Below are 27,932 nucleotides of genomic sequence, written 5' to 3'. Positions count from 1 at the left end.
AAGGAAACTGTGAGAAACACCGAGACTGTAAGAATGGGCCCTGAACATGAGCAAGAGAGCATCAAGGCGCAACTTCTCCGAGCACTGGAAGCCAAAGTACAAGAGGAAGCGAAGGTGAAAGCATTGGAGAACAAGGTGGATGAAATGGAGAAGACTCTGATCCACCGTGTTCCCAGGGAAGAGTTAACGGTCAGCCAACTCCTTCATATGCTGAAGGACAAGACTCGGCAAGGGGAACAATCTGAACACGAGCTTCAATCTTCAGGGGGAAGGAGTTCGGAGCTCTCAAAAGTCACGGAGATAGCTGAGGTGGCAACACAGATTTTACAAGGATGCCAAAAGTATGTTGAATCACGTCAAGGTGAACAGAAGAATGTGGAAACAGTTACTTCAGTAGAAGGATTAAATAGCCTGATAACGCAATTCCCGATGGAAGGGAAGGTATTGAACTCACAAATGAGGTCCGTCGTGAAGGAATGGCAGATAACCCAGGAAGAGCGGGATGAATATGAATGCATGAAGAAGTCTTTTCAAGAAAGATGTCTAGGGAAGGAACCACCGTCAGCTAACGTCCAGATGGGTGAGGAGGAAGAAGAAGGCTCTCTCGCTGGCCTAACTCAGGACGAACCCGAATATTACCATGACCTGTTGAGTGACACTGAATATTACGAGGATCTGGTCTGCCCAGTTTGTGATGAAAACTCCCAAAGCGCCGAAATCAGGATGAAGCACTTAAGGTCGAAGGAACATAGAGAGTTGGTGGCGCTACAGCTGGCAGCTGAGAAGGGAGCCCCGAGAGTCTCCAAAAAGCAGAAAAGAAAAAGAAGAAGTCGAAGATGATAACTATCTCAAATATTATCACTTCTATCAGATCATGCGTGGACCCTACGAAAAGAGCTAAATCAGTTGGAAAGTAGGAAATTACCAAGGCAACCCAGTTGTTGTAAAAATCAGCACTGCTGGTTCAGCAGGACGAAAGTTCACACGGTTACGTCGAGAAAAGGCTATGGAGGAGTCACGCTAGCCAAGTGAACCGCCTACACCAAAGAGATGTTGTTCGGACCAAGTCAAGATCAGAGACTGAATCTGTGAACTGTTCCCGCAGAGACTAAACCTGTGAACTGTTTTCCACTGAGACTCTATCTGTAAATTGTTTTATATGAAATTGAAGATATGTTATGTTTAATGGGGACTCTGTAAGTAATAAGCTAAAAAGGGAGGATTGTAGTGTATGTACCCGTCTACCTTTAAGGAAATTATTGTATGTAACCGTTCACCTTTAAGAGAACTACTTTAGGTGTGGCACTACTTGTTTGGCTTCTGTATACTGTAATACCAACAGTGACCACACCAGTATATAAGTGTTGTGACAGGATTGCTGGGGCAGATTCGCCCTGACCTTCGAATAGTAAAGACCTGTTTGTTTGTTACTTCTGAAGTCTGTGTATTTATTAACTGCACAACCCACAGACTTTACACTTCCCTTGTCATTAAAGCCCAGAAACTGAATGTGTGACTGGGACTTGGAACCAATCCTCCCCACAGACCGAGACAGACTGTCCCCACAGACCGAGACAGACTGTCCCCACAGACCGAGACAGACTGTCCCCACAGACCGAGACAGACTGTCCCCCTGCCCACAGACTGAGACAGACTGTCCCCCTGCCCACAGACTGAGACAGACTGTCCCCCTGCCCACAGACTGAGACAGACTGTCCCCACAGACTGAGACAAACTGTCCCCCTGCCCACAGACTGAGACAGACTGTCCCCACAGACTGAGACAATCTGTCCCCCTGCCCACAGACTGAGACAAACTGTTTCCCACCGGCCCCCAATTTTTATACAGAAAAAAAACTGATGTTGTTTTACAGGGGCTCCGCAGAATTTTTTTTATAATACGGGAGCAGGGCCTCAGAAGCAAAATAGATGACTGTCATCAAATTCGAAGGTCTGTTTCAAGATATTGAACAGGATTAATGACAGAAATGAGAATGGAGTACAAACCTCGATACAACTGTAACAAGGCACAAACAAATGGAATTGATTCCAAAACTGAACCAAGAGAAGCTTGGCTATGCCTAGAATTGCTGCCTATGATATGTATAAGCTAACTGTGAAAGGCTGATTGAACCGTGGAGAGACTAAGGCACACCCCTGTGAGCAATTACAAAGCATTAAGGCTTGTTGAGCTTGTGGTGTTTAAATAGTGATTAGTGGTCCTCGGAGTATTGACCCCGAGAGTCTCTGACCTTTGACACCTGCAGGAAGAACTGACATTGTCATTGATTTGCACCCGAACGGAAACATACCATGCACACTCAGTTTAATGTACTGCGTAACATTCCCAGCAATGTTTGTGGCAACACATAGGTACAGTCCACTATCAGACTGTCTGGTTTCAATAATCTTCATTGAGCCAGAGGAAAATTGAGTGTGTCTGGAATACAAAATACATTTTGAATTAAAAATCACCAACAAGCAAAAAACCAAGGACATTTTAAAGTGTACAGTAAAAATTATATGATGCTTTCAGATTTAAGATACCAGTGTAAACAATAACTGGCTCAACATAGAGGTCAACAATTTCAGATCGTAACCACTGCTCCCATTTTTTCGGACAGCAGGTGCTGGTAATGATTCTGCTGTTGCCATTTAAACCTCCTCTAGACCCACCTTTTGTTTCTTTACTTGTCCCATTACCACTCCCTTTGTCTCGCACCATCATCCCTTTTGTCATTAAATCTCTCCTGCCTTCCACCCTATCACAGACCTTCCCTTTGTTCTTTCCTCCCCTCCCCCCTTTCCCTGCCTCTATCTTGCTTAAAACCTGGTAATCTCTAACATTTTCCAGTTTTGATGAAAGGTCATCACCGTTGGCTGGAATTTTGCCTACCTGGGCGGGGCCAGAGTCTGTGGCGGGTCGCGCTTCCGCTGCTGGCTCCATCCCGCTGGTGAAAATGAACTTACCTCAATGGGGCCTATTAAGCCCACCCTGCGCAATACCCAGCCCAATGAGATGGAGCAGGTCTGGTGATGTCAATCATGACACGTTTTCAACTGGGATCCTTAAAGGGACCATGGCCACATGACATTTGGGCCTAGAAATTCAGTTGTTTGCGCCAGCCGCTAGCGCCTTAGGAGGAGGAGAAGTGGGGCGCTAAGTGGCTAGCGCCCGGGCGCGGCGCGATCTGTGCCTCTTGCAAAATTCAGTTAAGATTTAGTGGTGGCGCAAAACCGTAGCGCGCGCTCAGATCCTGACGTCATTTCATGGTGCAACGCCCTTTGTGCGCCCCGAACCGGAAATTCAGTGGCGCCAGCCTATTGTGCGCCTGGCGCCCCCCGCGACTGGCAGAGGGGAACGGTTCCCAGTCACTGCGGGGCGCGGGGGGCACTAATTAAAGGGGACTCCTCCTGCAGTATAAATGGCAGCCATTTTGCTCCACTCCTTCTTTGTGAGAGACGGATGTTTGGAGAGAGACAAAGGTAGAGAGCTTTCTGGTTTGGCTCAACACTCGCACAGGTACTTGTGGCTTCAGGCCAGAGCTTTGCACTTGGATTTAACTTTCAGTGCCATAGCATTGATTTGATACATCTAATGGGGGCTGCAATGGGTGGAGACATTGGCTTACTGCATTGCGTTCAAAGGGCTCAGAAACGCCGTGAGAGAGTGCCAGTCATGGCCAGACGGAGAAGGGCCAACAGGCGTCGGCACAGGTGGCCTTACCCACCCAGGGTATACCGCCAGCAGTTCTCATAGCTGAACATGTCTGAGGAGCAGTGTGTTCGGAGGCTGCGATTCAGAAGGGAGGTGGTCACTGAGATCTGCCACCTGCTCCGCAGAGATCTGCAGCCACAGCTGAGGAGCAGGACATCTCTGTCGGTGGCAGTGAAGGCGACGGTGGCTCTCAACTTCTATGCCACCGGCTCCTTCCAATCCGCTACTGGGGACATTGCCAACACCTCCCAGTTCGCGGTACATTGCTGCATCCGCCAGGTGACCAATGCCCTTTTCAGAAGGAGACGTCAGTACATCTCCTTCCCCATGACCCTGGACAAGCAACAAGAGCGTGCAATGGGATTTGGAAGAATAGCGGGCTTCCCCATGGACCAGGGCGTAGAACTGATGAACCAGCAATGGTCAGGCCTTGCTTCAGGGCTGCAGTGTGCAGGGCATGGCAGCCAAACAAGTCGATCCTCCCCCTTTAAGAGCTGACCGGCGCCAGCGTGTCTGCCTTCATTCAGAAATTCGCCGCACCTGCGCTGCGCCCGCCCTCGGTGTTAGCGCCCCGGATCGCCGGCTTAGCGCCTAATGATAGTCATGCATCGCCTGCTTTAGCGCAGCAGCAACCTCTTGGGCTGATGCAACTGAATATCGGCGAAGGTGGCGCTAAGTTGCGCCGGGCGCAAAATTTAGCGAACGCCCGGCTGTAGCACCCCAAACGTGGCTATACTGAATTTCTAGGCCTTGAAGTTTAATCTAACATAGTGCTGTCAGTGCACTACAGCATTTGAGTGCTGCAAACACTGACAATGACTGCACAGAGGCTGAGGGCTGCACCCAGGTTCTACAATGACTCCCTCCATATGCTTATGGAGGGAGTCACAGCACGCAGGGAGGTCCTCTTCCCTTCCAATGGGCGGAAGAGACCTCCCCAGGAGACCAAAACAGCCTGGTTGCAGATTGCAGAGGAGGTCACAAGCAGGGATGTGGCCAGGAGGGCCTGGGTGCAGTGCCGCAAACCTTTCAATGATCTCAGTAGATCACGAAATGTTAGTGCAAAGCCACACTCAATCTCATCCTGCTGTGCCTCTCATCCCCATCACTCTGACTTCCCTACCCTACTCCTGCACATCTTTACTCACACTAACCTACCTTGCACCTCCACCCATCCCTCTCCATCTACATTATCACTTCCCCATCTCACTAGCCACCCTCACACTCACCCTCATCCTAGTCCAATCATACCAACTAACAACATACAAGGGTAGGCACTTGGGTGTTTTATGCAATGTTCATGTAAAGTTTCTGTTAATGTGCTGTCAAACATTGAAACCTTTATTTTCAACACTTTGCATTCTTGGACAGATCTGTCTGCACCTTTGGAAGTGGCTTAGTACATTGCAGTGAATGGCAAGATGTAACGATACCCCCCGCAATGGTGATGAGTGTGAAAGGATTGGTTTGGGCATTGTAGGGATGCTTTATGGTGTTGTGTGGGGTGGTGCCAACCTGGTGCATCTTGTGGCAGCCAGGGTGTACAGCATCAAGTGAAGTAAATCTGACCATGGGGAGGCCATCCCTGGCCTCCCGGGCAGCAATGTGGTTGGGTGCTGATGCTCTGTGTAGCATCAGTTGATCGCAGAGAAGGTTGGTGTTGTTGTTGGTGCTGCTGGTGTTGAGGCTGATCGTGGTGGGATTCTGAGGACCAAGGTGAGATAGTTTCAAGGGCATCGATACTGATGTAATAGATGGCAGGTGAACTTGAGATGACAGAAGCAATCTGTCAGTGGTGAGAGAGGTTGGTCCAATGAGGTGACACTGGATAGAGAGTTTACTCCAAACACTTGCAACCTGCATAAAGCTCAATCTGTCTTCCAAATGGAGCAAGCAACAGCTTCTGAGCTTGGAAAGTGAACAGCTGTGAGATGGGAGCTTTTATAGCACATTTGAAGCTGTCAAATAATGAGATGATTCCATGGTCATACAAATCCCGCCTGCTTACCTGACGTGATCCCCGAGCAGTGTAGACCCCATGGGCGACCTCGTAAAATATAAAGGTGAGCTCAAAATACTTGTTAATGGGCTGTTAACAAGGTCATAATGACCTAACTTGCCTCCCTTGCTGCTGCGTGTCGGGTCTGTTCAGTGCTGACAGACCCAACATCTAGGAAAGGCGCATGGCGGCGGGTTGACAGCGGGGTCTCAACCCGCTGTTAAAAAAAAATTTACCCACCTGACCTGCCACTGACCCACTGAAAAATTCCCCCCTAAAGGTTAAAAATCAGCTACATCAATAATAAGTCTTTTTGTGCTCAAGAAATAGCGTGACAGCTGCCTTTACTAGTGCAATAGACCTGCTCACTATTTATGTGTCCAGTATTATCCTACAGCTGCATGCAGTGTGCACAATAGTAAAATGGGAGAAATCATTGTAAGAGCAACAGTATTCAAACTTGAGTTACCTTGGTGAGAAAGGAGAGATAAGTTGCATATTTTTGGCCCAGTTGATAATGGGAGGTGGAAAGCTTTGCACTTCACAAGGCAACGTGATGTCCTCTCCTTCTATCACTGATATTTCCTTCAGATGTCCTCCCTCAGATCCTCCTCTTGATTCAGTAATAACTCTTGGTTTAACTAGAATTTAAAATCAGTTTGAATAGCTTCTACAAGCAATTTGAATTTAGATGCAGATAGAGTGTAATCTGCATCAATACGTTCCTATTTCAAGCATTATGCTGATTGAAAAACAGAACTCCCTTTACCACTCCCATTAATTAGAAGTTCCAATTTAAGCCTAAGCTTGATCCAAACATAAGACGCTGAGAAGTTTGGTATGGGTTTATCTGGGTTAAGTTATCATTCACAAAACTTCAACAGTAAAATTTAACACAAAGAAGAAAGTCCTTTCACCACAAGACATTAAATTAATCTATTCCTTTTCTTTATATTACTAAAAATGTTTTGTATATTCCACTTATATAGTCACTCAATAAGCATGTGAATTAAAGTTGTACAATTTTGGAAGAACCAATTTAAAAAGAATCTGATACCTCTTGTCTTAATTGCATTTTGGAGAGTTGCGAGTTGATTATTATTTTTTTTAAATTTCAATACGCATTTATATATTAGTTAGCTTCCATTATCTTCAATACTGGTGCATATTGTTGATATCTTGCATGTGCTGGCACGTACTGTGTGCTTGGATGCATTGTGCAGGAGAACATTGGAGCAGGATGTTGGCTGTGGTTTTACGAGGCATTTGAAATAAGGTGCTGTACTGGCTACTTCATGGAAGTTGATGCTCTTTTTTTTTAAAGGAAAGGGAACCAGTTTTCTTGGTATTTCCCAAAATATCAGGCACATTAGCCTCAAAGTGCTCTCCAGCTTCAGCCCCATGCAAGCTGAGCTTAGATTACACACCTCCCATGGAGAGTTGATTTGTGAAGCTCTTATTCTCTGGCAGCCAGAAAGTGCTACTCCTCTCTCAATAAACATGTCCGTAAAGGACTTGCAGGACATGTCAGTCAAAACAGATGATATCCTGTCTCTGCCTAGCACTGAGAGTTCTAATCCTATTCTTAATTCCCAGTAATTTTGCAGTGTGCGCTCAATGGAACACTGCACAGGGAGTCGAACATTCTAATCAGCGAGGAGCGGGGGGTGGTGGAGGGATGCATGGGAGATCCACCACCTATCATTAATGGAGAAGTCTGTAGTTGAGACCATCTCAGCCACCTAGTTGAAGCGGAAAGCATGGTAATGAGAAATGTAAAGGTACCATACAAGGAGGGAAATGTATTAATTTTAAGCGACACCATGCCGCAGTCCATTGCAGCAGCAATGCCTTGTGTCACAGAATGACAAGACATTGTTTTATTTCATGATCTCTCTTACCACTGAGTTCCAAATCCCAGTCACATTGCTGTGGAAAGATGCCAAGTGGAAATCAGGCACTTCTTCACTGGGAAGAGAGAAACTGAAGGGAGTGGCATCATTGTGCGACCTACTGGTTCAGAGCAACATTAGTGGAGAATTAGCAGTAGGTGAGACGTAACTAATATATTTACCATGGAAACCTGAGCAAACCAGAGGGAAAAAAATTGGAAAGAAAGAGTTTGCTCCCTCACAAGGAAGCTTCTGGAAGTTTGCATATGCCAACAATGGCCACAGCATCAAAAGGTGGTTGAAGAAATATGAAATCATCTGGAAACATGGAATAAACCCATTTCTGGGCAGTTTCATAGGTGCTCTTTTCAAAGGGAGTTAAAGGCTCCAGAAACAATTTTTTTTAGATTATATAGTGTGCAACCAGCTTCAGAAAACTGCAACCCAGAATTAAGCATTGACTTCCAAGCAAAATGTTAAATCTTGGTCAAGAGCGCAGAAGGTGCCCTGATTATTTGTATCCATTTTATGCTCAACATGTAATATGGAGGCATTCAACAGCCAAATACACCAAGAGGCAGCAGTACACTTTACAAATCTAATCACTTACTTATTTGTTAATATTTCCCTGTTTCTGTTTAGATTAAATGGGGTAAATGAGTAATTTAAAAGGCTGCACTATTGAGAGTAGCTGTTTTTAGTAATACAGTCAAATTTTCTGATAATTTAAAAAAAATTGGCACTAAATTTCCAATTTCTGTGTTACTTATTTTGCTTAATTCAAATTATTGGTATAATTTCAACATTTTTTAGCACCAGAAATGATTTTGAATCATCATGAGTAGACTGCCCTGAACCAATTACCGCCTGATCCAAATGTAGTATTTCTACAAAGTAGTTAATGTGTTTGAGGATTCAACTCTGGTTGCTTTGCCATTTGCTGTCTCCAGTAATTTAGAGTGCAAGCTATTGAGCAGGAATTCCTGATGATTACTACCCTGAAATCTATTGGAACCATGGTGGAGTTTACAGCACATCACAAGACAAAGGGGCCTCATGGTTAACTTTTGAGTAATAAGTGATCTGTTCAATATGGATTAGTTGAAAAATCTAATATTCTTTAAAGGAGCTGCACTTTTTTCTTGATTTTTATTGGCATAAGAATAATACTATTGCCATTTTACCAAAAATAATACCAATTTAAAATTTACGATAAAAAAAAAACTTAACTTTATTAAAATTAATTTTGAATAAAGTAGCAATCCTGTGCGGTGTTAGCATCACCATCATCAACAAGAACAGGGTGGGCAAAGTACTGTTGTGTTGTGGCCTGCCCCATTTCATAGTCTGCAGGTGGGACAGTGACAGAAAGCAATTATCTCACGAGTATGTCGATCATTGCCCTGCTCTGGATGAATGCGGGGCCAGCTGATTCAGAGATGCATGCCAGAACAACAAAAATATATGTAAAAATGAAAATGCATGATGGAACAATATAGTCTCATCTGTTAAATATAAGCAAAAAAAAGCTTCCATATCCTTTAAGGTTAGGGGGAAAAATTAAGCTGTTTGTCATATAAAAAAAAGTATGGACCCAGATAATTAATTGCTGGACTCTCAACATATTATCAAAAGACTCGAACACACATTGTTCAAGACAGAGTGTGATCTATAACCAATATGTTATATTTTCTTCTTGTACTAAATTAAGATGAAATATGTACTCATACCATAAACTGTCAGTTGAACTTTGCGTGAGGCGTAGCCGGCAGCATTTGTTGCCGTGCACACAAATTCTCCAGTCTCTTGACCAGTTGGTGAAGATATTAATAAACTACCATCTGACTCAGTGCTGATTTTCCCCATATGTTGGCTAATGAGTTCACCATTCTGTAAAAGAAAATAGAAATCATTTGCAAAGTGGATCATCCTGCTTTACTTGTTTTTAATGACTTTAAAAAATATAGACAATGCATAACTGTCACTTGGCAGCATCATGCGTTACTGATAACTCCACAGTGTGGTCATCAATGGGAGTGAAATTAAACTTGACGACCAACTTAATTTTTTACTTTAAAAATGCTTAGAAAATTCTACAATTTACAGAATACTTTTTAGCAGATTCATAAAATCTTTGTGACAAGAAGCTGGAGTCGAGCTGGTGTAAAGCATGGCACAAATCCAGATATTGTAAGATGTTGTTTCTGGAACTCAAGGGCTATATCAGGACTCATGCCATTTAGTTTGTACTTTGGTCACTCTTACTGAGGTCTATATCTTATACATGTCATTTACTGCATTTAACATGATTCTGTTGAAATACTCTTCTGTATAAATTTTGGTCATTTTATTCTGATATAAAGACCTCATATATTTTACACATTTAGCTGCAACCATTATCCAGGAGGGTGAGGGAGACTGGATCGTAGGATTTCCTCACAGCTTCTGGGAAACATGCTACAATTCCCATGAGGATATACATTTTAATTTGTCTCCACTCTACCTTGTTGAAAATAAAGTTCAACTGACAAATAAGTTCAGTCCCTAAACCCATGACTTTCTCCATCAAGAATGAACTGCTCTGCTGCTAAAGTAACACAAACCCTGGTCTTTGAACTTGTAGCACTCCGAGTTCCATCTCCAAATCAGCTGGAATGCACAAGAGATGACTGATTAGTTGATCTTGCATTCTTCATGTTGATATGGAGATAATTGAAAATGGTGCACTTTAGCTTTAATTATGTAAATCCCAACAAACTATTGTGTAGTTTATAATTAAAACACAAGGCGTTTTTGATGGGTTGCCATTAACATGCTATTTGCAGAGCAGTTGATGCAGTAACTTTCTAGTAATGCCATTCTGTTGTATCTTGTTGACAATGCAAACTATTAACACCAAGTGATTGTGTTATTAAATATTAGACATTAAACTGAACACACTTGAACCAGTGAAAGGGACAACTTTTCTTCATTCTTCAAATCCCAATGGCTAACTTTTTTGGCACATTCAGGTGTCTGTTATAATGAAACTAGACTGTATTTGTTGTTAACTTGTCACTTGCTCTGAAAACCCCAAGTAGTCTAATATTGTGAGCAGCAGAAATGGCACTGCAACTACACTTTACTGAAGACCAGCAACCATTCCCAATGCATATAGTTTCTCTGGTTGCCAATGAGTGAAAAAGTTGGGGTGTATATAAAGAGAGTAAAACATGATAACACATTACTGTACCATCAACTTAAAAACTGACAACAAATGTAATTAGAAATTATGTTAAGGCCCTGTAGCTTCATTTCAATTTTTTTTACCAATTATCTTCATTTTTGAAAATGGTGACTTCTGCTGGGGTTTGGTTCCAATATCTTGTCCAGTACATGTTTGTTGCTCTTTAAATACAAAGGAATGACTTACAGAGCATTTATAGTATAGTACTTTAATTTGCAGTGTATTTCACTGATTATCAGTTAGCATTTATTGTAACTTGCTGCTCTTTGCTTAAGTTCTTCTTAATAGATCCAGTCACCTTTTAGATAGAAATATGATGAGTTTTTTAATTATTTGCTATCAATTATTGTTCTTCTATCTACTGTATATTTTTGTGCCCATATTCACGGCACCGATTTCTAGTCACACCAGTCAAATACAAATGAGCTTCCAATTCCCTATAGCTGAGCTAACAAATCAAAATCTCCACAGCACCACAAACGGTGAAGAATTGTAGAAATTTATTGAAAAGCGATTCATGTTCTGTGAGGAACATAGCCACTCCATTAATGTTACCTTTTAGCCTTGCAAAGTAGGAGTGGCAATTAATAATTTCACTGAGTATACATAGATACAACATTCAAGGCACTATTACATGATTATATTCCAGGGCAAAGCTACATTGATATACACACACACTATGTTAGATGGTTCAGCTTATATGTTGCTAATGTCTATCAAAATGTGATTTGGATTCATCAATGAGTGAATTCTACTGCATACTTTCAGAGCCTTTTACAGCACCACGGGGAAATTTGCAACACTAATATATTTCCCAGACCTCTTGCTGAAGTTTTCTGTCCGATAGTTTGTGTTTCATTTAAACGCCATGGGAATATTTCAATATAAGGACATTGCCACATGTAGAGGAGAAATGAGAATGAATAATCCTGAAAATATGAATTGACCAAATATACTGTAATAGGAATCTACTGCACTCCTACATGATGAAACTGTGACCCATTTGGTAGGCATGATGATATTTTAGCTTAAATTTAGTAGTAGGGAATGAATAATTATATCATTAGCATAGCAACAGGGAATGACTAATTATGGTATCATTGGCACACCAATCAGTTATGATCTATGTGGCTGAACACACAACAAGATTAACCACAGAATGCCATTATCCTTCTTCAAATCCCAGTTGATAGCACTTTAAGCCAGTTTACTTAGGTCAAATGGGTTGAAATGGTTCTCCTGGAATTTCTGGAAGCAGGGCTATCTGCCAGCTTGCTTACAAAATAGGATGTGTACCTTAGACCAGACTATGGAAGGCTTGGGAACACCATGTGCTTTGCAAGGTAGCTTTACTGGGACTCCCTCAATGGTACTGAATACTTGAGGACCATGTTGGATGGTGGGAAGAACTGAAAGAGAGAAAGTATATCGTTAATGATTGGCTATGCAATTTTTTTTTACAGAATTGCAGTAGTTATATTTGTGATTCATAGGTAAGAATAACCTGCTTTTTTAATTTTTAAGTTAATAAAGTAACCATTAAACAATAATTATGCTGACATTTTGAACATCAGAACACATGATACAAATAATGAAGCTAGGTTATTAAACTTTCTCACCTACATTATTCCATATAGATTTACTCAAGTACTGAAGACTGACCAACAACAACTTGCATTTATATAGCACCTTCAACACAGTAAAATGACCCAAGGTGCTTCACAAGAGCATTATCAAATAAAATTTGACACCGAGCCACATAAGGAGATATTAGGACTGGTTGGCTAAAGAGGTAGGTTTTAAGGAGCGTCATAAAGGAGGAGAAAGAGGCAGAGAGGCATAGGGAGGGAATTCCAGAGCTTAAGGCCTAAGCAGCAGAAGGCAAGCCCGCCAATGGTGGAATGATTAAATTTGGGGGTGTGCAAGAGGCCAGAATTGGAGGAACACAGAGATCTCGGACGGTTGTGGGGATGGAGGAGGTTACAGAGATAGGGAGGGATGAGGCCATGGCAGGATTTGAAAACAAAGATGAGAATTTCTAAAATGGAGGTATTGTCTGACTGGGAGCCAATGCAGGTCAGCGAGCACAGGGGTAATGGGTGAACGGGACTTGGTGCGAATTAGGATATGGGCAGCAGAGTTTTGAATGAGTTCAAGTTTATGGAGGGTGGAAGATGGGAGGCCAGCTAGGAGCATTGAAATAGTCCAGCCTAGAGCAAACAAATGCATGGATGAGGGTTTCAGCAGCAGATGAGCTAAGGAAGAATGACATTTGTCAATAGTACACAGTTCAATTTTCCCTTAAATTGTTAATAGGGAAAAAAGAGAGGCAACATTTGACTGGGTATGCCACCAAGGAGCCCTAGTAAAATTGAAGTCAATGGAAATCAGAGGTAAACTCTCCAGTGGCTGGAGTCATATCTAGCACAAAGGAAGATGGTTGTGGTTGTTGGAGTCTCCGGGACATCGCTGCAGGAGTTCCTTAGAGTTGCGTCCTACGCCTAACTATTTTTACCTTCATCAATTTCCTTCCTTCCATCATAAGGTCAGAATTAGAGCTGTTTGCTGATGATTGCAGTGTTCAGCTCCATTCACAATTCCTCAGATAATGAATCAGTCCGTGCCCACAGGCAGCAAGACCTGGACAACATTCAGGCTTGGGCTGATAGATGGCAAATAACATTCACGCCACACAAGTGCCAGACAATGACTATCTCCAATAACAGGGCAAAATCACCTCCTCTTGACATTCAATAGCATTACCACCATCAACATCCTGGGGGTCACCAATGACCTGACTTACAGATGCCTGCGGGCCAATGATAAATCAATATGCAAATGTTACATCCCCTTTCTTTTAAAAGAAAAATGTTATGCATTACTTTTGAACCTTTCTTCTACATAATGTTCTCAGTAGCATCAACATATATGTAAACTCAACATTTAACGAGCACTGAAAACATCTCAACGTTTCAATAACGATGTACAGTTTTTTTTTAGGGCAGCAATCCGCCTACACCCTTTGGCAGCTCACAAGTCAAGGATAACTCTAAGCTTGACCTCTCGTCGGAATGACGGTGTTGTTCCTTGGTGTTCAGGAGGTGCCTGCGATTGCGGCGGTACACCTGTCCTTCTGGGGTGGGGTGCGGACGTGATACGATCGCTCAGTGTCAGCTGGTGGGATGACGACTGCTGGCTTCCCGTAGTTATACTCCTGGATTCTGATGGATTCTCCACTGTGCAGCGGCGGCAGTGGTCTAGCTGACCTGTCATAGTATCTCTTTTGGTGTTGCTGTCTCTGTACATGTTTTGCATGCACTTGCTTGCGGCTGACGACCTGCCAGGGCCTGTCTGGGATACGGTGAGGTATCATGGGCTCTTTGACATTTGATGGGCGGCATTCTAGACAAATGGAACATCTTCCGACAATGTCCTCAATGTGTTTGCACATTCCGGGCCAAAACATAATGTCACGTGCTCTTTGTTTGCATTTTTCCATGCCCATATGTCCAGCATGAATTTTTTGTCAACATCTCTTCTCCGAGACTGGTAGGAATGATGATTTTCTCCCCTTTGAAGACGATTCCGTTGATTTGTGACATTTTGTCTCTGTGGTTCCAGAATTCAGATATGCTCTGAGGGCATTTCCTCCTTTCCTCTGGCCATCCTTCATGTATGACTTTGCTCAGCAGTGTGAGTTGTGCATCTTTCTCTGTTCCTGCATTGGATCTCCTTTTGAGTCACTCACAGGTAATCTGTTGTATACCATATGCACCTGCACATCCATGCCTTCACTGAGGCTGCTGTCCTGGTAGCTAAGAGACTTTCTGGAGAGCGTGTCTGCGACAGGAATGTCTTTGCCTGGACGGTGAATGATTGTGAAGTCGTACTTCTGTAGCCTTGGTGGGGCTGCGGCTAGTGGTTTCCTCATGTTTGACTCAAGGGGCTTGTGGTCGGATTCCACAATGACTTGTCGGCCATAGACGTATTGGTGGAAACGCTTACATCCAAACAGAATTGCATATAGCTCTTTCTCGATTTGAGCATAGTTGATTTCACTGTCTGAGAGAGATCTGGAAGCGAAGCCGATGGGCTTTCCTTCTTGCAGTAATACTGCACCTAGTCCGTACTTTGACGCGTCCACTTCACAGAATCACAGAAACCCCACAGTGCAGATAGAGGCCATTTCGGCCCATCGAGCCTGCACCGACACATATCCCACCCGATCCCCGTAACCCCTACACCAACACATATCCCACCCTATCCCTGTAACCCCACGCATTTAATCCCCCTAACACTAAGGGTCAATTTATCATAGCCAATCAACCTAACCCGCACATCTTTGGACTGTGGGAGGAAACCGGAGCACCCGGAGAAAACCCACGCAAACACGGGGAGAATGTGCAAACTCCACACAGACAGTCGCCCGAGGCCGGATTCGAACCCGGGTCCCTGGCACTGTGAGGCAACAGTGCTAACCACTATGCCACCGCACTTGTAGTCTGAGCTCTTTGTTGGGGTCGAAGTAGGCAAGAACTGGTCCTGGTTCTCTGGTGATTAGGTCTTTCATTTTCTGAAATGCTGTGTCATGTTGTTTGTCCCACAAGAACTCATTGGATTGTTTGAGCAACTGACACATGGGTGCGTTGATTTCGGAGAGGCTCGGGACAAACTTGGCTAAGTAGTTAACCATACCTAGTACTATCTCTAGCTCTGTGCGGTTCTTCGGCGGCTCCATCTTCTTGATGGCGGAGATTTTCTCTGGATCCGGCTTAATGCCATCAGTTGAGAGGCGATGCGCAAAATAACTGATCTCGGTGGATCCAATTATGTTTTTCTCGGGGTTGAGCCGGATACCTTTCTCCCGTGATCTTTGTAGCATCGCACGGAGGTTCCTGTCATGTTCCTCTCTATTCCTGCCATAGATGAGGATGTCGTCTACGATTGTGACTACTCCGTCGAGGCCTTCATAGGTTTTGTCGATCTTCCGCTGGAATTCATCCTGAGCTGAGATAAGACCAAATGGTAAACGCAGAAATCGGTAGCGTCCAAATGGTGTGTTGAACGTTGTTAGCTTAGATGACTCTTCCGTGAGCTTGACAGTCCAGTATCCTGATCGTGCGTCCATTACACTGAAGTAATGTGCTCCCACTAGCTTGGGTGTGATGTCATCTAGCGTTGGTAGAGGGTAGTGAGGGCGTTTGATAGCCTTGTTCAAATCTCTGGGGTCGAGACAGACTCTGAGCTTGCCTGTACGTGGTTTCTCAACCACTACTAACGCGTTGACCCACTCTGTCGGTTCTGTTTCCCAGATGATGATTTCTGTATTCTCCATGCTCTGCAGCTCCTCCTTCAGGCGACTACATAGAGCAAGGGGGTATCCTTCTCGGTGGGCAAACCACAGGGGTTGCTGCTGGGTCAAGGTGAACAGTGCATTCACCTGGGAATAGTCCGATTCCTTTGAAAACGTCAGCAAACTCCTCCATGACTGTCTGCTTCTCAACTGGTGCTGTCAATGATAGCACTAGCTTGACGAGGTCCATGTCTAAACATGCCTTTAGACCTAGCACTGGAGGTGCTTGAGTGTCAATAATGTAAAAGTCCAGCATCATGTCGCTTTCTTTGTACTTGCATTTCATCATGCATGTGCCTTTTACAATGAGCTGCTCACCTCCATAGCCAGTCAGTCTACGTGAGGTGGGCTGTAGCTCACACTCATCCTTCAAGCTGTGATACTCACTCAGAGGAATTACATTAACCTGAGATCCAGTGTCTAGTTTAAACTTAAGCTCTTTGCCCTGTTTTCCTATCTCAATATCGGCATAGGCTTGCTCAGTCTCTGAAATCTGTTTTTTCTGTGACACAGAATCAATAAACAGTTCCTCTGCATTTGGCTCTCTATCTGGCATTTGGCTGTCACTCACTGTGTGTACTGCTTTTCCAACAGTCCTGCAAACTTTAGCAAAGTGGTTCCGTTTACCACATTTAGTATATTGCCTTCTTTTGGTAGGGCAGTACTCCTTTTCTCCATGCATCTTGTTTCCACAATATCCACAGTTTTTGAAGCGTTTTATGTCTGTGTCGCCCATTTTTAGAACTCTCGCTGTTCTTTCTGTTCTGAAACACGCTCTCTGGGCGGTGTTCTTTGGTGTGTGTCTATTAACTGCGTGCACTGTCTGTTCACTCGAGCTGCTCGTGGCGCCGGTTATGGTTTTCAACTGTGCTTGGGCTATCTCGTGCGATCTAGCTATGTCATAGCTTTGTCCAGCGTTAGCCCGGACCCAACATTCAAAAGTTTCTCTCTCACTTTAGCTGAATGTATTCCAAACACGATGCGGTCTCTGACCATCTCATCTTTATCTGCATATGCACAGTCTTTTACCAGCAGTTTTAACTCAGTCACGAACTGTTCAAACGACTCACTAGCTGCTTGTACTTTCTCCTGAAACTTGTACCTAGCGAATATCGTATTTGTCTTGGGCATCACATATGCTTCAAAATGGTCAAAATAACTTTTCAGTACCTTTGCTTCATCCGCGGTGAGAGACCATGTGTTAAAAATGTCTCTCCCTTTTTCTTCGATCCACAGGAGTAGGTAGCTGCATCTTTCTTCCTCCCCTTTGCTTTTCAGTGGACCCGAAAACATCAATTCCACGTGTTGCTTGAACTTGCTCCATTCTCTAGCTAAGTTTGAAGATTCCCAATTCATTCGAGGTAAGGGAGCTCCAACGACGTCCATTTCAAATCCCACTTCTGACACCATGTCTTGTTTTGCACACTTTGTACAAAAATAATAAATTGCAGGACAACGGAGTATTACAGTTTAAACTATTTTAATGAAGCATCAGGTCTGTGAACTCATACAGCACAGCACCATGTGTACAAGATGGAGTCAGGGCCCCCGGGTCTTCTAAACAATAGCAGTCCTTACAGATGCCTGCAGGCCAATGACAACTCAGCATGTGATCACTGTAACGATCTATAACATGTCATTCTATAGTGGACACTAGGTGGAGCCGTAGAGCTGTGTAGAGCTGGATATAGCTGTATGTATAAGACTACACTACCCAGCTGTATATATATTAAGACTACATTACCCATGAGGCACTAGGCTACCCACAAGGCAACAGTCAAGATGGAAGCCTCTACAGATACTGTACCGGTCCACATGTGCTCAATAAAGTAACTAGCAAAAGCTAGCTGTGTTCATAATAAGAATGTCTAGTTATTAATGAACATAACATGGTACCAGGGTGGTGAAGATCTGCTGAAAATTGTGAAAAGTGACATGGAGAATTTGAAGCCACCAGAGCGTTTGAATCTCACAGAAAAAATCGACTACAATTGGCAGACTTTTAAACAGCAATTCGAACTCTACATTGCAGCCATAGGATTCGGTACGAAGCCAGACGCAAGGAAGATAGCATTGCTGCTCACGGTTGCAGGCCCACAGGCGATAGAGGTATTTAATACATTTGTATTTAATCCAGCGGAGAACAGAGAAAAATTAGAAGATGCGCTAAAAAAATTTGATGCACATTGCTCTCCCAAAAAGAATGAGACGTATGAAAGATACATCTTCCGTTCTCGGACACAGCAACAAAATGAGACTTTGGTTAGCTTTATAACTGATCTGAAACTGAAAGCACAGACATGTAATTTCTCTGAGCTGAAATCATCCATGATTCGTGACCAGATTGTGTTTGGTATTCATGATAAAAAAGTCAGGGAACGTCTGTTGAGAGAAACCGAACTAAATTTGGAAAATGCGGTGAAAATATGCCAAGCCAGCGAGCTAGCTCGAAAGCACGCGAAGACTTTCAGTGAAATCAATAATGATGTGATTGTAATGAGTGATAATGCTGCTGTCGGTGCTGTGTCCTACAAGGGGAAGAAACATGGGCAGAACAGAAATGAAAAGCAATCGGAGGATGACATTTTTAATTGTAAACGCTGTGGTTACAAACACCAGTTAAGACAATGCCCAGAGTTTGAAAAAATGTGCACAAAGTGTAATGGAAAGAATCACTTTGCCAAACAATGCTTTTCAAAAGTACAAACTAAGAAAGGGCAACGAGTTAATGTAATTGAGGACACTGATTTAAGTGAGACATTTTTGTAGGAATGGTGTCATGTGACGATATCAAAAAAGATACAGAAAATGTGCAGCCCTCAGAAATGGACAATGCTGAACATAAAGTCAATGCAGTAAAAGTGGACAAATGGATGATCCCACTGCAGGTAAATGGAGCATTAGTTACATTGAAACTGGACACTGGGGCAAAAGCAAACTTAATCAGTATGAGTGACATAAAAAATATGAAAGAAAAGCCCAAAATACAGAAAAAGTCAGTACTACTGAAAAGCTATAATGGACAGAAAATAGATAGCTTAGGTGTATGCAGACTTAAAGTGACAGTCAAAGACAAAGTGCATCATCTCATGTTTTCTGTTGTGGCTGAAAGACTTGATTCGATACTAGGTGACAAAGCTTGTGAAGACTTAGAACTGGTCAAGAGAGTCTACCGTATAAACTGTGCCATAAGCAGACCAGATGACTCAGGTGATGAAGCAGAGAGCCCATCAAGGATGAAAAGGCCAAAGGGTATCCATGTCTTCAAAAAGCCTAGTTTCTCCAAGAAGAAAGAAAAAGACTTTAAGGTCAAAGAGAAGCCAAAGGAAGAAAAGCACAAAGAGGAAAAACACAAGGAGAAAAAGTCCAAAGATATAACCGCAGCAGATGTTGTTAAGCAGTGGAAAGAGAAAAAGAAAAAGGAGCCTGCACCAGAGCAGGAAGCAGTTCCGGTGGATACTCCTTCTTCCCTCAGGCCAATCTTTGGTGTTCCATTAGCTGAGGCTGCTGAGAGGACTTTGCTGTATGATGGGATCCAGCTGCCAGCAGTTTTTCGAGAGTGCATTGACTACATTGAGAGTTATGGCATGAAGAGTGAAGGAAACACTGAAACCCTCTCCAAGCAAAGGTCGCAAGGAGACCTCGATCTATACAAGAGCAGATTGATGACAATGCCGCAACTGCATCTTGTCATTCACCGCCAGAACAATCTCATGAAGACACATCAGACTTACCCGTGTTGAGAAGATCCACACGTGAGGTAAAAGAGCCCGATAGGCTTAATCTTTGAGTACAATGTAAAGCTTTGAAAATGTGTTGACTGTTTTGAAAATGTTTATGTTTATAGAGCACTAACAAAAGTGTTACTGATATTATCTTTATTGTTTTCTTGAAAGTTGATTGATATAGATTTTGTTAAACCTCAAAGAAAGGGGGATGTAACGATCAATAACATGTCATTCTATAGTGGACACTAGGTGGAGCCGTAGAGCTGTGTTAAGCTGGATATAGCTGTATATATAAGACTACACTACCCAGCTTTATATATATTAAGACTACATTACCCATGAGGCACTAGGCTACCCACAAGGCAACAGTCAAGATGGAAGCCTCTACAGATACTGTACCGGTCCACATGTGCTCAATAAAGTAACTAGCAAAAGCTAGCTGTGTTCATAATAAGAATGTCTAGTTATTAATGAACATAACAATCACGTGAATATAATAGGTATTCCTTACAGATGCCTGCGGGCCAATGATAAATCAATATGCAAATATTACAGCTGGCACGTTTCCCTACATTACAACAGTGAGTATACCTCAAAAGTACTTCATTGGCTGTGAAGTGCTTTGGGGCATCTTAAGGTTGCAAAAGGTGCTATATAAATGTTAATTCTTTCTTTCTTAAATATCAGATACCACACGGTTGGAAATTATGGTTTGGTAGATAGAGTGTAGGAGTTTTAGCCCTCGCACAAATTGTCAGGAACAGAAATCTATAGGCATAACAATAATGAAAAATAGAGAAACCAACTTGCTCGCTGATGCAAATTAAATTTTCAATGCCAAGAGGCCTTATGAAGGGTCCTGGAATAGAAAGTAAATGGTGGATCTGTATCAATAAAACTCATTACCCTCAAGGAAAATTACTCTTGTAAAGAATTACAAACTTTCATCTGTGTCATGTCAAAGCAACAAGGCACAAATATGTTTTTATGCAAGGACAAAGTCAGCATACTTATGCCGAGATTTTCCTTACCTCAGCGGGCGATGTCGGTGGCGGGTCTCGACCCCGCTGCTGGCTCCATCCCACTCTGGAAAATGATTTTCCGTTGATAGGGCTTGTTAAACCCGCCCAACGCATTTCCCGGTCCAATTAGAGGAAGCAGGTCTGGTGATGTCATTCATGACGCATCATCAGCCGGTTTCCTTAAAAGGACTGTGGCCAACTTTCTTTTAACATTTGTGCTGTCAGTGTTCTACAGCACTGAAGTGTTGCAAACACTGACAATCACTGCACAGTGGTGCAGGGCTGCACCCAGGTTCTCCCATGATTCCCTCCATATGCTTATGGAGGGAGTTAGAGCACGCAGGGAGGCCCTCTTCCCTTCCAATGGGTAGAAGAAACCTCCCCAGGAGACCAACACAGCCTGGTTGCCTAGGTTGCAGGGGAGGTCACAAGCAGGGATGTTGTCATGAAGTGGCGCAAACTTTTCAATGATCTCATTAGATCACAAAACATTAGTACAAAGCCACACTCATCTTCATCCTGCTGTGCCATCATTCTGCCTTCCCAACCCTACTCCTGCACATCCTTACTCACAATAACTTACCTTGCACGTCCATCCATCCCTGTGTCTCTATCTACATTATCACATCCCCATCTCATTAACCACCCCTCACACTCACCCTCATCCTAGTGCAATCATACCAATTAATAACACACAAGGGTAGGCATTTGGGTGTTTTATCCAATGTTCATGTAAAGTTTCTGTTAATGTGCTGTCAAACATTGAAACCTTTATTTTCAACACTTTCCGGTCTTGGACAGATTTGTGTGCACCTTTGGAAGTGACTTAGTGAGTTGCAGTGAATGGTGAGACATAACGGCACCCCCTGCAATGGTGATGAGTGTGAAAGGAATGGCTTGGGCATTGTAGGGATGCATTATGGTGTTGATGTGGAGTGGTGCCAGCCTGGTGCATCATGTGGCAGCCATATGGGTGTACAGTGTCAAGTGAAGTAAATCTAGCTATGGTGAGGCCATCCCTGGCCTCCCAGGCAGCAATGTGGTTGGGTGCTGATGCCCTTTGTCCTGTGCAGTATCAGGTGATTGCAGAGAAGGTTGGTGTTGTTGTTGGTGCTGCTGGTGTGTCTGGTTCTGCTGGTGTTGGTGTTCATCATGGTTGGATTCTGAGGACCAAGGTGAGACAGTATAAAGGGCACCCATGTTGATGGAATAGATGGCAGGTGAAGTAGAGATGACAGCGGCATTCTGTCAATGGTGAGAGTTTTTTTCCAATGAGGTAAGCGTGGATGGAAAGTGGGAAGCCTGCAGAATCTGTGCTGGGAATGGACTGAGAAACAGCTTGTGCCTGAGGAAAGTGATGATCTGTCAGGTGGGACCTTTTACTGTACATTTGAAGCTGTCAAGTAATCAGCTGGAGCAATGGTCACTGATCTCCCACCTCAGGTTGACAGCCGTGGTCCCCGAACAGCGTGGTTCCCGTAGCCATGAAGTTAAGTCAAAAGCCTGTTAAGCATCTGTCAACTAGATGCTAATGAGTTTAATTGGGTCGCCCGCCGCTGCCTGTCGGGTCTGCTCAGCACTGATAGACATTGGGAAAGGCGCGTTGCAGCAGGTTGACGGGGGATCCTGGTCCGCTGTTAAAAAAAACAAATTTCCCATCCGACCCACCACCAATCCTGTCCGCTGACCCCTCGGAAAATTCCGGCCTAAATGTTTATACCAAGACAAAGAGAGTATAATGCTATAAATGGCCACACAATAACATCATTGCATCACAGATTAAGTTTGTCTTTGCTTTAATAATGTAGATTATTCCTGGCTGTTCTGGGACTGAATCTGTCTGAAAACTACCCAGTAAAATGGGATAAACCACTGCCCTACACTATATAATGTACTGTAATGAACTGGTTTAACTAGCCTAATTATATGTTACTATCTTTCTACATATGTATTTGATTAAGGAGAAATTTTCTAACCTGTTAGTTATTCACTGTGGAAAATTCAAAAATTCCTTGTGGGTTTTAAAGGGACTACTGGGTCTTCTGTGGTGTTGTTCGTAAGTAAGGAGGATACACAGGCTTAGAAATTGGATCGTGCCTTAATCAATCCTGCTGCAGTTTATGCTGCACCTGCCTAATGAGGCAAGCCACAGAACCATGGCAAATTGGTACGCCAGCCTCATTAGTATAATACCGACGGGTGTCATTCGTGCTCCCAGAGGCAGCTCGCTTGTTACGGGGATGGCAGCAAGATTGGCCGGCTCAGATGCTGGCTAAGGGCCTCCGGAGAGTCCAGGGGAAGGGAGGCAATCGGTAGAGTGGGCGAGTGGTGGCTGGCAGCAGCCTGAGGTTTTAATGTGGAGTTGGGAGAAGACCACAGTAAGGTAAGTTAAAACCTTAAAACTTACCTTTTGGCTGTTGAGTGCCTGAAGAAACTGACCACAATCCAATTTTGCAAAGGGGCCTGAAACAGGCATTAAGTCCCCTATTTGCATACACGATGGGGCTAAATGCTAGTTTCAGGCACTGGTCCTGGACGCCTACAGAGGACCCCTAACTAGTATGGTGGACGGCGCACTTGCAGCGTGGACTGAGTGTGCGCACGGTGGCTGTCATATTGGACCCGTAGGCGGTTGTTTTATGCTTGTAAAGTGGGCGAAATGCAATCCAATTTCTAGGCCACTATTTTATAACAACAGGAGCATTTTACTATGTTTGCACAATGTATTATTCAGTTGTTAAAGTGTTTATGCTGGTTTCTTCCTGCATATAAACATAGTTTGAGCGCAACAGAGTTTAACGATTGGAAAGGGCTTATAAGTTTCCAAATACATGTTAGACACAAACATAGCATGAAGTCACTGCCTTTCTTAATACTTTCAACATTTTGAATGGTGACACCTGAAGTGCGACAGAGACAATATAAATTGAAAATTAACAAATGCAGTCCTCTATTAAAGTTTTGGCCCACTGTATTACATTTTGTGTTGGTTAACAGTCACCCAATTAAAAAATGTATTTGTCATTTTGCAGATAAAATGTTCTATTCCTGGTATTATCTATGCTTGTTTTTGTCTGATTTTGAGCCAAAAAATGGATGAACTTGGAATGTAGGATGAAATAATCAGTGAACTGTTTAGATATGGACTGGAAATATCCTTCATACATAATGGTGTCAGTAGCATTTTGGAACCAGTGCAAGTGTGGGGGTGAGAGAACTTTCCCAGGCAAAGCCTCCATTTGCATATGTAACTGAGGGAAGAGGGAAGTCCCTTAGTGCTAGTGAAATGGTAATGCACTATGGGGAGAGCTTGTCCTCGACTCACTTTATCAGCAGATTTCACATTCTGAGCCTTCAAAGCTTGATTTGAGTTACCAAAGTTTCAATGTGTCCAGCCAAATCTTTGTCAGAGGAGCTTAAAATGTTCTAGGGAACTAAATAGTTCATTTTAGCAGGGCAGATCGCGCATGAAAAGAAACCACATTGAGAAGTACATTTTGATTATTGATGAAGTTGTCTTCAAAAAAAATAAATGGTCTTTCTGAAATGACATTTTAAAAATGTAAAGGACCTTTTTTTTAATGTGGAGCAGTAAATTTTAATTCTTGTTATATCTACATAAAGAGTTTTAGTAGGTTTTAGGGAGAAGCTGATACAAAGGCTTGGCTTTCCCTCAAAGGAGTTGACACTTAACTCTCTGTTCTACAAGTACATGTTTTCAATCTGGAAAAACCATTAAGTCAAGAGGACTCAATATGCACTTATTGAAGCTGTTAATATATAGAGAGGAAAGTTATTATTTTTGTCTGTCAAAAATGCACCACAGCTTTCATTGGGCAAGTGTATTCACTACTTATCATTAACAAACTCAATTAACAGAGCATCCATAAGCAAAACCTTTAATCTAAATCTAGAAACCGATTTTAAAAATCTCTTTTTTTTATTAGAAAGCTTGATGAGATGCATTAGTGTGTTAAGTCACTGATAAATTTGTCCTCAATAACTTAAATATTTCATTAAATATATTCCTGTAGTTTGCTGTGAGCAATGACCTTGAACTGCAGAGAGGATAAAGCCTAAAAATTGTATAGAGTAATTAAAACTCATTTTGTGCACAGTTTAATTGGTTATGGCTTTGAAAAGCATGAAGGTTATGGCTTTGAAAAGCATGTTATTTTTGTATTTTTATGTTGCATATCCCTTATTTTGTACATTAGGAATTTATGTTCCTGAAGAAAAAATAGCAAATGAAAAGAAAATTCCAAAAGCATTTTCAGTCATTTGTGGAAATTCTGGCTCAATTGTGCAATCGCAGCGATGGGTTCACATTGGGAAAACCCATTTTAAATTTGAACATAGGAATTTACAATGGGCAAAGTTGACATTAAAAAGTGTTAATGGTGAAAAGTTAGGAGCTGTAGAGGACCAAAGGGATGTGTGTGTCCGGGTACACAAGTCACTAAAAGCTAGTGCACAGGTACTGAAAGTCATCACAAAGGCTAATTGAATGTTGGCCTTTATCTCAGGGGGTTGGAATATAAAAGTGAGAAAGTGAGGCTTCAGTTGTACAGAGCCTTGGTCAGACCCCATCTGGAGCACTGCATTCAATTTTGAGCACTAATTCTCAGGAAAGATATATTGACCTTGGAGGGGCACAACAGAATGACATCAGAACTTAAAGGGTTAAATTATGAGGGCAGGTTGCATCAACTTGGTTTGTATTCCCTTAAGTTTAGAAGGTTGAGGGGTGATCAAATCAAGGTCTTTAAAATGATAAAGGGATTTCATAGGGTAGATACAGAGGCCGTGATTTTGCCTACAGGCGGGAGAGGCCGGTGGCGGGTGGCGACCCCGCTGCTGTGTTGATCCCACTGAAAAATAAGATCTTCCCATAATGGGCCTTGTTAAGCCAGCCATGCGCGTTTCTCGGCCCAATTAAAAGGTGCATGTCAGTGGTCGTTCAGACCTGGGTGCAGTGACGCAAGAGGTTTAATGATCTTCTAAGATCAGGAAAAGTGTGTATAAAGCCACACGTACCTTGATGCTACTGTGCCTGTCATCATATCCCCACCACTCTGCATTGCCATCCCTACTCCTGCACACGTTACTCACCCCCCTTGGACCCTCATCCATCCCTCTATCTCTATCTACATTATCAGGTCCCCATGTTACTATGCACCCTCACAATCATCGTAATGCAATGACATCAACTAACAACACAAAAGGAGGCAACTTGGTATTGACACCCCACTGCATCATATTCTCCCTCTAAAGATGTAACCCATCCATTCCTTACACTCATTTCATCACTCTCACTCAACCTTCTCTTCTTTCCTTCCTTGCAGGAAAAGAGAGCCCACAATAAGAGGGAGAGGGAGAGAACCGGAGAAGGACCTCAAGCCATGGCCTATCTGACTACTGCAGAGGAGATAGCACTGAATACCGCAGGAGTGGTCAACCAGCCGGAAGTGGAGGACGCAGAGAGGGGCTCATTAGAAGAACCTGGTGAGAGAATTCTTTTCCATACACTTGTATGGCTTTCATCAGTCACTCATATGGAGTCTGATGTCAACAGAAAATGAATGCTCATCATGTGGATAATGGTATGTGTCTGCAGTCGACATCTCATATATCTGACTGATGTCTTTACTCTCCCACAGGTCCATCAAGAGCTCCCCCCCCCCCCCACTGTCCAGGAGGAAGAGCAAGACGACTCCTCAGAGGAGCCTCCTGCCTCTGAGAGCACAGTGTCACCTCATACAAGGCAAGTCAGTACCAGCGCAGAGACGCACACCTCGGTGGGTCCATCGTGAGATAGAGCAGTGTTGTCACTTGGTGTTGCACATATCACAGGTGAGCAAGAGCAGATGGTGGCGACAGGGTCAGCAGTAGCGACTCCTTGTCGAAGGGGGCAGGAGTCTCCCAGCTCTGCTCAGCTGCATGCAGATGCTGCGCTCGGGGGCCATCCAGGAAGAGGGCGATCCTGGAGCTGCAGCAACAAGTGCAGGAAGCTCTGAATGCGGTGACTGTGAGTGTGCAGAGAACGGAGGAGTCCATCTCAAACATGAGCACCACCGTGGCGCACTCACTGGCAACTATAGCTTCCTCCATGGATAGGATGGCCACCTGCATGGAGGACATAATGCGCCAGTCTCATGAGAACATGGTTTCACTGCAAAGTAGTTGGGCATCTATGGAAAAGAGAAACCAGGGGCTCATAGACATCCTTTCTAGAAGGGGTGTCAGTATAGATGAGGGCCCTCATGGCCCCACTGAAGTGCAGCAAGGTGCTCTCACGCTACTTGCTAGCTGGGAAGTGCGGGTGGCCCACGAGAGGGATGATGGTGGGAGGGAACTTGGAAGTGGGGGCTCCTCTCCAAGCGCTCAGACTTCCGCCCCCTTACCAACCCATCGGTCAGAGCCCCAGATGCCTCCCCGGACAGTGATGGCCGAATCTGCCGCAGGAGCAGCAGACTTTGGTAGGGCCCTCACAGGCTCCAAAACCCAGAGGACGACCGCCAAAGGCGTCTAAGCAGGCGCAGCAGGGAGTCAAGGAGGCTGCGTCTATCTCTGCTGAAACCACAGGGTTAGCACCACGTAGAAGCACTCGGAAAAGAAAGATGCCACACAAATAGTCACAAGGGTAGTCACACAGGTGTGTTTTTCATTATAAATGTGATGTTGAAATTCTATGATGTAGCTGTAATAAATCATGTATTTTTCAAACTTTGCTGTCCTTGCTAAATGTGTGTGCTCAAATGGAAGTGGCAGAGTGAACGGTCAGGGCTCATTCGACCTCCACCAATGGTGGCGAGAGTGAAAAGAATGGAATGATCATTGTTGCACTGCTCTATATTGTTGGTGTGGGGTGATGCCAACCTGCATACGCCTGTGCCAGACACATGTCTGAGCTTTAAAATTCATGTCAATGTGCCATTGATTAGGGCATCCCTGGTGTCACGGGCAGCAGTGTGGTCACGTACTGCTCGCAATGG

At 43.6% G+C, this 27,932-nt stretch overlaps 1 protein-coding gene across 1 annotated transcript in view; it reads right to left on the bottom strand.

Annotated features, from left to right (window-relative positions):
* The window catches only part of hmcn1 (hemicentin 1), a 757,099-nt gene that overhangs the window by 397,679 nt on the left and 331,488 nt on the right, over nt 1-27,932 (bottom strand). The window contains exons 20-23 of the mRNA XM_085982583.1: nt 12,131-12,243; nt 9,339-9,498; nt 6,186-6,357; nt 2,312-2,439 (exon numbers count right to left, since the gene is read on the bottom strand). Coding sequence (XP_085838709.1) covers nt 2,312-2,439; nt 6,186-6,357; nt 9,339-9,498; nt 12,131-12,243 — 573 coding nt within the window. The remainder of the gene's footprint in view (nt 1-2,311; nt 2,440-6,185; nt 6,358-9,338; nt 9,499-12,130; nt 12,244-27,932) is intronic.

The sequence above is a fragment of the Somniosus microcephalus genome, chromosome 3 (assembly GCF_052327205.1).
Source record: "Somniosus microcephalus isolate GS21.2 chromosome 3, FLI_Smic_1.0, whole genome shotgun sequence".
Classification (NCBI taxonomy): Eukaryota; Metazoa; Chordata; class Chondrichthyes; order Squaliformes; family Somniosidae; genus Somniosus; species Somniosus microcephalus.
This window is presented reverse-complemented; position numbering and strand designations above follow the sequence as displayed.